Source organism: Corapipo altera, unplaced genomic scaffold (assembly GCF_003945725.1).
Source record: "Corapipo altera isolate COAL_440 unplaced genomic scaffold, ASM394572v1 180, whole genome shotgun sequence".
Taxonomy (NCBI): Eukaryota; Metazoa; Chordata; class Aves; order Passeriformes; family Pipridae; genus Corapipo; species Corapipo altera.
The window spans coordinates 3,915,095-3,927,502 of record NW_020884915.1 but is presented as its reverse complement, the minus strand read 5'-3'; the positions used below and the strand labels follow the sequence as shown (position 1 = coordinate 3,927,502).

The 12,408-nt window shown below is 42.1% G+C and overlaps 1 protein-coding gene across 2 annotated transcripts in view; it reads right to left on the bottom strand.

Annotated features, from left to right (window-relative positions):
* The window catches only part of CHST15 (carbohydrate sulfotransferase 15), a 47,559-nt gene that overhangs the window by 6,255 nt on the left and 28,896 nt on the right, over positions 1–12,408 (bottom strand). For both annotated transcript variants that reach the window (XM_027655311.1, XM_027655312.1), the window contains exons 3-5: positions 11,597–11,936; positions 7,261–7,407; positions 2,620–2,776 (exon numbers count right to left, since the gene is read on the bottom strand). In XM_027655311.1, the coding sequence (XP_027511112.1) occupies positions 2,620–2,776; positions 7,261–7,407; positions 11,597–11,936 (644 nt within the window). The remainder of the gene's footprint in view (positions 1–2,619; positions 2,777–7,260; positions 7,408–11,596; positions 11,937–12,408) is intronic.

Genomic DNA, 12,408 nt, shown 5'->3' with positions numbered 1-12,408 from the left:
AAGCTTTTGCAAGATAAACATGGTTCAAAGAGAAGAAGGAAATTCTCCTACATGGCTCAAATATTAGATCTGCTGAACATGATATTTTAACTTTTGTATTTAGAGTTAGAAGTTATGACCAGAACCCCAATAATACCACAGGATTTTGAAGACAATTTTGTAACACTTGAGACAGACTCACTTCCCCGGGTGTGTTTGCAGCACACATATGATGCCTCATAATACCCACCTCTCAACAAAATTCCAGAAATCCTAGATATCTTTTAGCCTTTTTGAAAAAACACACAGGCATTTACTGCTGCAGTAACCCTTTGTATTGCACTTTATTTATTCTTTAACTTCCCTAGATTTCCACAGGTACTTAAAAATACATCATTTAATTTAGAAAATTTAGGCCCTAATCCAGCAAAGCACTTAAGCACAGGAATAGCCCCTCTGCACTCATTATTTATGTCAGCAAAAACAGGATTTTAATTCCCATAGGAAACAAATGAAGACTCTCTGTTCATTTAAAAAAAGAGAAGAGGAGAAGCTGAGGGACCAAGCTGACTGACTTTAACTAAATTAGGCACACAACAGCATCTCCTGCTTGTAGAAAAGTGTGTGCATCAAGACTCAGGCTTGCCCAGTTTGTCCCAGGGATGGGGGGATTGACTGCTCCCAGCAGAGCAGGTGAAAGGCTTCTTGCTGGGGGAAAACAGCCAGCAGGCATCATGTATGGCATGGCCCTGGCTGCAATTTTCTTTAAAAGCTTTAATAAGAATGCTTAGTATTTCTAATCACCCATTAAATACTTGCTGACATCTTACGAAAAACTACATTCTTGAAGACAAGTTCTCCCTCTGCAGGGCAGTTGAGACTTTCTTCCCATTTTCCTTTTTTTTTGTTTCCATCTGTTTTTAATTCTGGGAACATCTGCCTGGAAATAAAACCTCCTCAGATTAAGATTTCAGCGGTTCCACCTACTTAAAGTCCTTACCCTCCACGACTACCCATTACAATGAAATAATGATGCCATCGACATCCACCATCACAAACCTTGATGTTCACCCAATATCCCCTGCTGGGGGAAAGGCCTGACCCTGTCCAGGTTAGATCAGAGCCTGTCCCAGCCCCATGTCCTGCTGGCTACTGCAGAGAACCTACCCCACTGCCCAGCATCACTGATGGATGCCAACTGCCCTTTCTGCCACAGCTGATTTTGCTCCTGCAGTCCAGAGGAGCTGCCAGAAACTTAGGGAACCGTAAACAAAAAGGAACCAATTTATGATAAATACAGTAAGGGAGATGGAGCTGACTTTTCCTCTCACCCCTATTAAAGCTGGCAAAGAGCTACACCCACATTACAGAGGATGGTTAAAGCAATCAGTGAGTTTGTGGGGAATTTACGTGAGGAAGGCACTTCAGCCAGTTCTCTTGCATAAAATTACCATCTGTTAAATCCTGAGGTCAGGAGGTGTCATTAAAGTTGAGAGCTGTGTTTGCTGGTGTAGGAGCTGGGAAGCATTCCCACACCTCTGCCTGTCACCAGCAGAAAAGGGAAAGCTTGTCAGGAAGCACCATCCCTTCCCACTCCAAGTCACTCTGGGCAGCTACTGCACAAACACCCTGTACCTGCTCTTCTCCCACTGCCACCAGGGCCTGGTCCTCACCATCATCTGCATCTCCTTCCTTTTCTGAGTATTCTAGAAAACCCCTTTTCTGAGGCTCTGCCCTTGGGCACTGAAGCCCGAAGTGTCCCCAATATCCCTATGAAGCTACAGAGAAAAGGAATTCACACCCCCTTGGGTTTGATCCTTTTGGACTCTGCGTCCATCCCCTCCACTCTCCCCATTACCCTCATCATTATTGTCCTTCCTCAGAGGACACAGTGGCAGGAAATACCCCAGAAATCTGGAGGAAGACTGGAGAGAAAAACTGAAGTCCAAGAGAAAGCTGGGCATTCCTGGTTAACATGACTCCATCATGTCCCTCAAAACAGCCACTCCTTGGCAAAAGCAGGGCCCTCTTCCTGCAAACAAAGTCAGGAAGACCAAGGGTGAACTCCTGAGTAGCTGTTGGATGTACAGGCTAAAACTGCCCAGTGAATCTTTACATGAGTGTTGCACCAAACATTTTTAAGACTTAATAAAATTTTGTATCGTTTGCTGACTCTGGAGATATTTCATCATTATTAATCACCATTATTTAACCATTTTGAACAGCAAGCCCCATGAAAACATAAACTTCATTACTGAAATGAATTTAAACATTTCAAAGGACCACTTATGCTGAGACCTGTAGATGCAGTGCCCTCCTCAGTCTAGTGAGCCCTACTGAGAACCAGGGAATCTTAGCTCAGGCATTTGGCAACCTAGAAATTCTTTTTTTCAGAGCAGCTCAGGTATCCATGCATGGCACTCATGGCACTCACATTCACATGCTTCTCCTTAATACATTATCACGACTACATGTGCCAAAATACACAGAATAAAACCCCTTGGCAGCTCTTATCACAAGCCAAGTAGCTCTGTCAACCACCACGTGAATGTTTCCTCGCATCCAGGAGAGCGAGAGGGAATAAAATTATTATAATGAGAAAATTTTCTTGCACACTTCAGCAACGTGATCCTTGCTCACCTTTCAACAGGATCTCTCAGCATGATGATAAGTTTGGCATTCGGTTGGAAGGCATGGATAAAATCCTGGATTAAGAAGGGAGGTTCTCCATCAGTACTGTTGTCATAAAAGAAAATCCAAGCGTTGTTGTCCCACATTGTCGAGGCACTGGCCTCCCCTGGAAATTAAAAGCATTTCTGCTGGTAACTCATTTCATTCTTTACACTGGAGTAGAAATTGGCTGAATTTGGAATTGGATCAAAATTGACTCTATGAATTTCAGCGTATCTTAGTTCTTGCAAATTGATCTGGCCAATGGTCCCCAGAGCCAGGGCAATTCCACTGCCTTGTACTTTTGGGAATGTAGGGATGGTTAAGGCAGGTTTTATGGAATTTCACCTGAAATATTACTGTCCATAACCACACTGCTTCCTGCTAGTGGTTAACACATGCAAATATATTTAATCTGGGCTGCAATAGACTGCTCAGGGTTTTAGCACATTCTCCAGTAAGGAATCACAGTCACAGAATGGTTGGGGTTGGAAGGGACCTTAAAGATCATCTCATTCCACCCCCTGCCACGTTCAGGGACACCTTCCACTGGATCAGGTTGCTCCAAGCCCTGTCCAGCCTGGCCTTGAGGAAGCAGGAGCTGGTTCCTGCCAAAGCCCAGCCACTGTCTCTGGAGCACCTCAAGGGTTGGCCTTAATGCACCTGATTTCAAGAGAAGTAACTTGCTAACAAATTGTACAATTTCACAGAAAAATGTGGAAACCACCACTCCTGCTGATCAACAGTGTTGAAAACATAATCAGGAAAAATCAGTGAAATTCAAAATTTCATAGGAAATACTAAAAAACCAGCTGAATTGTGTATTTGAGCTTTTAAATATTTTTATAATAATATTATTTATATATAATACTTATTAATTTATATTATTATAATTATTAATGTAAAATAAGTCAACTATTTACTATTAGATGAAAGGTGTATAGAATAAGTAACACATTTGGTTAAGTGCTGGATTGCGATATCCTTGGTGTCTGAAGAAGCTCATTCTGAATGCAATGCTGCAGGGAGAAACCCAGTCAGTAACATCTCTGCCAAAATGAGATATATGATGCTTCAGCTGCTAAATAAATGATCTGATAGGGTGTTTTGAATTTTATAATCTTTCCTGTCTTTTTAAGTAATACTGGCATTTATGTGGCACATTACTCTTTAATAAAACATATACAGAATCTTTTTGGAAACTTCCATTCTCTGACAGTCTAAGGAGAGCTAATTCTCATTAATGAGCTTTTTCAAATCAAAAGGAATGAGGTGAAAAAATAACAATGTTGTAGGCTTATAGACTTGCACATGATTTCCCTTTTTCTTCTTTCCTCTGCTGGGAAAGTCCAATAGAGATTTTAAAAGATGGCCAAAACACAACATGAGAAAGGTACTGGCTCCAAACTTCAGCTTAACATAATGTGATTCATTAATAAAGTCTGGGAGTTGTTAGAAAACACATTAATCTTCTGTCATGTTCATTTTGCCTCTTTTCAGAAGGAGGTGATCAGGTCCATTGGCTAAACCTGGGTGTCTACAACAGCTCTGCTTTTCCATTCTAAATTAATTAGCCAAAGCACTGCCTAATCATCAGTGGGCTTTGCCTTGTCAATTAAAACTCAATTAGCCCAGCTCCCACGCTGGGTGAGGCAGAAACACAAAAGATTAAATATAGGCCAGAGCTGAGACAGCTGTACCACAAAAACATCAGGCAGCTCCTTCTGAGCTGTCAGGAGATGGCAAAATGCAAACAGGCATGAGCACTTGCAGGCAGGGATTTACAGGATAGTGCACTCCAGGGATCAGAGCGACCTTGGAAAGTCCCTGCGACGTCTCTGTGACAGAATTGGCTGGACTTAGACTGCTCCATCACAGGTGTTTGCCTAAATCATTCCAAAGTAATTAAAGGCTCTGATCTCAGCAAGCCACCTATTTCTCTCCAAATAGATTTTCAGATCTTCCTTCGTATTTCTCTGCCCTGTTCTCTGATCAGGTTTGATGTTCTACTGGATTTATCCCAATTAGCTCATGTAGAGTTTCCAAACCTAAGAACACCTGCTTACACATGTGGTGTAGGAACTAAAAAACCCCCAATGCATTTACACATAAAGGGGCAGATTCTCTTAACATCACAACCCACACTGCACAGAAATGGTGTCAGCTGGATCAGCTGCCACCACCACAAATCTGCAGGCAGCACACCTGCAGACTACGGAATCATTAAGGTTGGAAAAGACCTCCAAGATTATCAAGTCCAACCCAAGGTCACAGGCACACAACCACATCATGCTAAAGCATTAACAGGGTCTCAAGGTGTTCCTCTAATGCATCAGCCCAGGATAGTCCAGGCTCAAGAGAGCAAATCTTCCCACAAGATGACTGTAAAGAATTAAATGAAGGGGGGTAAAATATATATATTAAAAAACCTAAATCATTCTGGTCTCTGCTGACTCTTATAATTTTAATTTTCTGAAACAGCCAAAAAAAAATATTCCTGACAATCTGACAGTGTTCCTTTCTGGTTTATAATACAGACTTAATATCTGTAAACAGAACAGGCCATACTAAACATGAGATAAATTAATCACCAACAATTAACTATGTTGAATTACTCCAGTGCAACCAACATTTTTTATTTTTTTTATGGACTTAAAGAATTGCCTAAAGAATTGCCCATTAAATTGCCTAAAGAAAGTATGTATAACCTCCTTATTCAGTCATTAATGGATTAACGTCATACTGTGTTTTCACAAGTCATTCCTCTGAATTTATCATATTAATGATCCCAAATAAACAAGTCTTGCTCTGAACGCCTCAGGCTGGATCGGCCCTGTCTTCTCTGCTTCATCTCTAAGCAGATGTTGGGGTTTTACTTTGGAAAATGCAATTATTACCCTCTATGTGTAATATCCAAAGAAGCTTAACTTTTCAAAATAATGTAACCTGATGAACTACTGAAATGCTTATAGTCTTAATTCGATTTCTTTGTAGCCATCTGAAATAAGAAAAGGAAGATTCTAAGCAAAACTGATATTCATACAGATCCATTTTAGGCCAGCTGGCTTTGTTTTGTTTTGTTGGTTTTTTTTTACCAAGGTCATAAAAGGCTGCCTTAATGAGTATAATCATTCAAGACTTTTCCTGTAAACCTAATAAGAAAAGCGAACAGAACCTTAATGAAACCAGAAATGAGACCATGGCAAGGAGAAACACAAAGTGAACTCTAGAAAAAGCTGCAACAGGAGGTAAGTAATCAAAGATGTAAGTTGCCAATTAGATTAGCGAATTTAATTAGTATAAGCACTTCATCCATGAAAGGACTGGAGATATTGTAAGTAGGAGGAAAATCTGCAGATGTCCTTGATGGCAACATTTCTTAAGACCCCATTTTGCAAACGTTGCTCAATGTTGTCTATGTAATAAAGGGAATGATCAACTTAAAAGGAGGCTGGGGAAGTACTGAGCAAATGGGACTGCAGCCAAGTCTCTGGTTTAAACAAGCCACCATCACCACCTCATCAAGGAAGCAATAGGTTAAACTTAATTGGTTATAACGAGACCAAAACACCAATAGTTCTGAGGGCAGGCAACAAAAATCTTGTCTCTTATCTTCTGTAGAATACTGACTTCAAGCCTATTGAGAAGTCTTTTATCAACAGGGAGCTGCCACTTGCCCAACTAATATTTTCATGGAATGTGTCTGGTTTCCCTGGGGAATGTTGAAGCGACAGAGTAAGACTGGTAAAACTCTCGTATCCTCAAGTTTTCTGCGTTTAGCAAGTGACAAAAGCAGAGTTTAGAAATTTCTAAAGTTCCTCATGGGCACTGTAAACTAATATCCCAGAGACAATGGTGCATGAGCCCAGTGGATTGACCACTGTGTGTCATGGAAGGCAGTCCAGGGATCCTTCCCTAGAGTCCAGTGCTAACCACAGGCTTCCACAAGGTACAATACAACAGCACTTCTAGACCATTTGTAATGGTAATTAGGGTAATTTAATTTTAATATCCATTAATTTTATATCAATATCTTATGTTGGAGCTTAAAAAGAGCCACTTGGAGCTATCGGATCAGATACAGGATTTCAGCAGCACCCACTGTGTGTCATAATACCACAGTTAGTGTGTTATCCAGGCACATTACTGCAGCAATTGGACATGAAGCCCATCACTATAGGCAAATGCCTTATAACTGTATTTAAGGCACTTGGGGACATGGTTCAGTGGTGGCCTTGTCAGTGCTGGGTTAATGGATGGACTCGATAATCTCAGAGGGCTTTTCCAACCAAAATGATTCTATGAAAACAAAATGAAAACTGTGTTTGAAGGAGTGACCAGGGTCATTCTCATTCTTAAGAAAAAAACCCACATTAATTAAATGCTGATGTTCATCAGATATCGGGTAATTGCTCTGGCGTTTTCTAAAAATAATCACAACCTTAACTAAGCAAGTAACCACCCTCCAGGAAAAGACAAGAGAAAGCCAAAGTCAGGGGCTCTGTGCTGAGAACCATTGACATGTGGGAGAACAGCCCTCTCATGCCTCAGCTCTGAACTCTGCCAATGTGGAGGCGCAGAGATGCATTTCAGAGGCTGTGTTTGCCCTACCAATGATGATGTTATTCATCTTGCCACGCTCCCTCACTGCCTCTCTCTGCAGCACGCTCTGAATCTGGTGTGCTGCCAGGTCAAACAGATCAAGGTAATCTTCCACCGGGTAGCGGTCGTGAAATCCATCCCTCAGACGGATGATTCCTGAAAAACAGAAAAAAAAGAAAAAAAAAAGAGAATTAAAAACAACAATAATAACAACAACAGGGCAAGATTAACCACTGGTGCAAGCCAAGATGGATTCATGGATGTGGCTGGCCCTGAGCCAGCCAACATCAGTACAAAATTACACCGATGAAGTGCAACCCTCAGACAAAAGTGCCAATAATGAAGTAGCTGAGATTCAAGATACTCTGTGATTACACCATAAATTCACAGTGATAGGAAGTATTTTAAGTGTTCTGCTTTATAGTTCCTGCATGAATAGCTTGCATTTATTTTCTTCTAAATTTAGCTTTTGGAATGAATATGAAAGATAAGATCCTACTTTCCTTTGCACCAATATAAATTGAAGTAATATTGGAACTCCCACTAGATTTACTGTTTTGAGAATGAGAACAGGCACTGATGCCAAATATGCAAATAAAGACACACTGGGAAATCATTCATGTTTTTTTCTTTCACAGGTATGAAAATAAAACTCCATGGTAGTGTCTTATTTTTATCCTCTCCTTCTCTACACTTCAGGGTGTGTTCAGTATCACATTCTCTCCACATTCCTCAACATCTTCAGCCACATCTGTGATTTTTATGCTCTTCTTTCCACTCCTGTTTCCAAATCTAGTCTCACTTCTCCACTTGCTGTACATGCTCCCACACAGGACTTCTCAGCTCTCCCTTTCTTGTTCCCACAAGGCCAATAATTATCAATTATGTGAGAGGAAAGCTCAGCAAGGGAGTTCTTTTGTCCATCCCCTCTGATTTCCCCTTTAGGAAAGCGGGATTTAATGAGGGTAGGAGAAAGTTCAACAATGTATTTTGACTTGTTTCAAGGGTAAAAAAAAAAAGTGCAAGCGTGGTGCTACAGACAGCCTTGGTTTGTTGCCACCCCACTCCTGGGAATAGAAACAATGGCAAGGAGCCAAGAAAGAGGAACAGTCAAGCTGGGACAAAGTCCTGTGGAGCATCAACCACCCCGGCAGAAGGGGAAAGCGGTGATTTGCAAAACGGGGCCTCCCTGGAGGCCTGTTAAACTTCAGCTGAAATTAGTCAGTCTCATAAAACTCCACTGAATCAGAGGATGCCATTGAACAAAGAGACTTTCTTGTCCAGAGTAAGTGTTAGAAACCAAACTAAGTTAATAGCCAGGAGCATAGGAGTCATATCCACTCACTGGCTCACAAAGGCAGCTGTCTCAGTTTCACTTGTTAGTGTATTTGTCATATTCTCTGTTTTGGTTGGGTTTTTTTCCTTTATTTTTAAATAGCAGCCATTAGGTAATGTACTTTTGAGGCAGAATGAAAGGACTGAGCCACCAGGAGCAAACTTAAACTTTCATTTTCAGTGGCAGAGAGCTTGAGATGATCAGAAGGTCATCTCTACAGATCCCTCTCCCATGAGATCACAAGTTCTGCAATCTTTCCTCATTCTCAAGCTTTACAAAACAACTTCAAAAAATTTAATTATGCAAAGAATGTTCTCTTCAAGGATCAGCACTTTGTTCCCAGTGGCTGACCACAAGACTGTGCAAGTGGAGGGTTTGTGAATGCCAGCACAGAGATAGGAATTCACCCTTGTTCTCAAATTATGTGCACTCCAGCCTGGTTTGTTGCATTCTTCTGCCTGTTCGGTAGGTCAAGTTCTGAGCTTCAGTGAACCCAGTCTTGCTTTAGTGAGGTTGGATGTGCTACCTCCTCCAACATTCATTCCAAGCATTTATGTTGATGTTAATGTAAGTGGAGAGAACTATTTAGGATAAAACATTTTAGCTTAACATATCAGTTCGGTTCAGCCTTTCCTGCCAACACTCTCATGGAACACAAAATCTCCCACAGCTGGTTTTGCTGACAGTGTCTGCATCTACAAACCCAGACTCAGCAGCACAGCATCCTCAACTGGAAAGTGTCCAAGCCTAGAATGGCCTTTCTTCACTGATCTGACTTTCCACCTTCAGAGCAGAAGGTAATCCTTATCATTTGTGTTCGGCTCTGGGGCCTCAGCGTAAGGAGGATCTGGACCTGTTGGAGGGAGTCCAGAGGAGGCCACAGAGATAGTCTGAGAGCTGGAGCCCCTCTGCTCTGGATCCAGGTGGGGACAGTTGAGCCTGGAGAACAGAAGTTTTCAGGGAGATCTTAGAGCCTCTTCCGGTGCCTAAAGGGGCTCCAAGACAGCTGGAGAGGGACTCTGGACAAGAGCAAAGGGGAATGGCTTCACACTGACAGAGTGCAGGGTTAGATGGGATATTGGGAAGAAATCCTTCCCTGTGAGGGTGGTGAGGCCCTGGCACAGGTTGCCCAGAGAAGCTGTGGCTGCCCCATCCCTGGAAGTGTCCAAGGCCAGGTTGGATGGGGCTTGGAGCAACCTGGGCTAGTGGAAGGTGTCCCTGCCCATGGTAGGGAGTGGAATGAAATGGTTTTTAAGGTCCCTTCCAGCCCAAACCATTCTATGATTCCATGTTTTGTCTTCAGTCAGCTGCTGACTGTGATGAACAAGTCCCTTTCATGGCTCTTCAAGGAGCCCCATGATGCTTCTCTTGTTTGACTTGGTTTCACTCCTCAGTTCACATGGGTACCTCCAGTGTCTCTTAAACTGGTCCAAATTATCTCAAAAGCAAAACTGTATTTTCATCACAGTGCTTTAAATCTTAGTTTACAGAAAGTATTTAGAGAAAATGTTTAAAATACTTATTTTAGCAACTCTCTTATGGCATTGGCAAAGGGAAAAAATAGAAAATCTATGAACACAACAAAATCATGAAATGCCCTCTCTGTGGCTGGGAAATTCTCCTCGCCAAGCAGCAAGGAACAAACCCCTGTCTGCAGGAGCTCAAAGGTTCTTCTGGGATCCAGGACATGGGAAAGAAAGATGGCAATGACAAGACCACATGCAGGAGAAATAAAGAATTTAAGGTATGACCCCAAAACAAAGAAGAGAAGCAGCACTGCAGGTGTCCCAGTGCCTCAGAAAGCGGCCTTCCTTGCCTTTAGACACAGCAGTTCATTAGAAGGGATATTTTCCCATTGCAAGGAAACTTAAAAAAGCTCTAAAGGAAAGTAGTGATTGAAGTCCTCATCAAGTGATCTCCCCCACAGCATTAAGTTTGTCCTTGTTCCCAAGGCAGTGTCTGCCATGAAGCAACAGCAAATGAAAAATGGAAACAAAGATGTCCCTAAAATAACCATTATCTTCCTCTTAGAAACAGTAAAATCACTGAAAAGCCTGTGATCTTTGATACCAAAGTCATACAAAGTGAGGGCGTGCCAGCACTGAGCAATTAGACTCAGTGGGAAAATCCAGTGCCTGGGTGGAATACTCATCCACATTTAGAGGGAGCCACTAAGCACACAGCAGGAAGGAATTGAAAATGGCTCTTGTGTGGCTCATCTAGACTCTAACCACAAGATTGACCTTCCTTGGCATCCAGAGAAGAGAGCAGTAGAAGGAGATAAACACTTCAGACAGATGAAACACCGTGCTCAGCCCCACTGCCCCGAGACAGCCTTTGAAGGTGCAATCATGAGGGTGGATGCATTTTGCTCAGCTGGCCGTAACCTCAACTACTCAAATCTTCCTTCAGAGACAGAGGGTGACCTCATGAAATATTGATGTCACCCAGGAAAAGAACATCGAAAATATGTGCAGGTTCCTTGGTGTGAGAGAGATTTCTCATGCAGAGCATCTCGACCGTTCAGTGTTGACTGGAGCTGCGACACTAATGAAGCTCCTATCACAGCTGTGTTTATTGAACCATAAAGACTGAACCCACCCACATTTTAAATACTGGCCCATCACTTATTCATGTGAGAAAGCCTTTACAGAATTTTGCGGTATGAAACTATGGCTGCTATTCTCCAACTCCCCCATCACAACCTCGTAGCTCCTCTTCTTGCCTTTACAAATTCACAGGGTTCACGAATATCTTGTGGATTTTTTTGCCCTGGATCTTCCAAACCACTGCAAACAAACCAAATGAAAAGTGCCTGGTCTTGAAAGGTTTAACCCAAAATTTAAGCTGAAATGTCCCGAGCATCCGCCACCTGGATTTCTCAAAACTATCAACTCCAGTGGTTTCTGGGCAAGCCAAGAAGGAGCAAACCTATAAACTTCATCCCAAATGTGTACTAAAGTTTAGGAGACACAACTTGCCTGGATACCAGAGGACATGTTCACTCACCAAAGCGTTTTCTTGTCCACCAGTGGGGCTCTTTGCTTGCTGAGAACCGGACCTCGGGGTGCAGCCTGAGCCGGTCATACAGGTCCGTGGTGCCACACTTGGGCTGGCCAATGATGTAGAAATGGGGCAGGCAGCGCAGGCGGTAGTGTTTGCCCTTGTAATGGTACAAGTGGTTCCAAAATACCTTCCTGAGGTAATCGAAGACGATTCGAAAGCGCTTTGAATACAGTGCATAAGAGTTTGTTGCATAAGGGTCTGTGGTTGTGTTCCCTCTGTACTCTTCATACCAACAAGGGTTCTTGCTATTTGGAAGGAATTTGTTAGGAATTACTGAAAACATCTGCAACATAAAGAACAACAATTTCAGTCAAGGCAGCAAACAGTCAACAGTTATTTTCTTGCTTAGCACAGTGAGAATAGAAACACTATGTGGATATTTTTAACTCTTATTTTTTTAAATACAAAGCTGACCCCAGTTATTGCTTCTGATGACACCAGAACCAAATCCTGTACAAACTGCTGGACTGAGAGAGAAGTATTTAGAAATCCTTTTATTTTAAGGCCAGAAAGGGCCTCAATCCTCCAACTCCTCTCCAGCCCCAGGAAGTGAATTTTAAACTCAAACACGTAATACTCAGATCAAATTACCTTCCAGTTTTTAGCTCTGCAATACAAGGTGTGCAATGATCAGATTTGCAGGAAGGAACACTGGTAAGCAGTTATTAGAAAGCCTCTTTTCTCATTTATCATTTAAGGTGACAGGTATATCTAAGTCACAATGGTTTTGCATAAGACAAGGTAAAAATTCAATG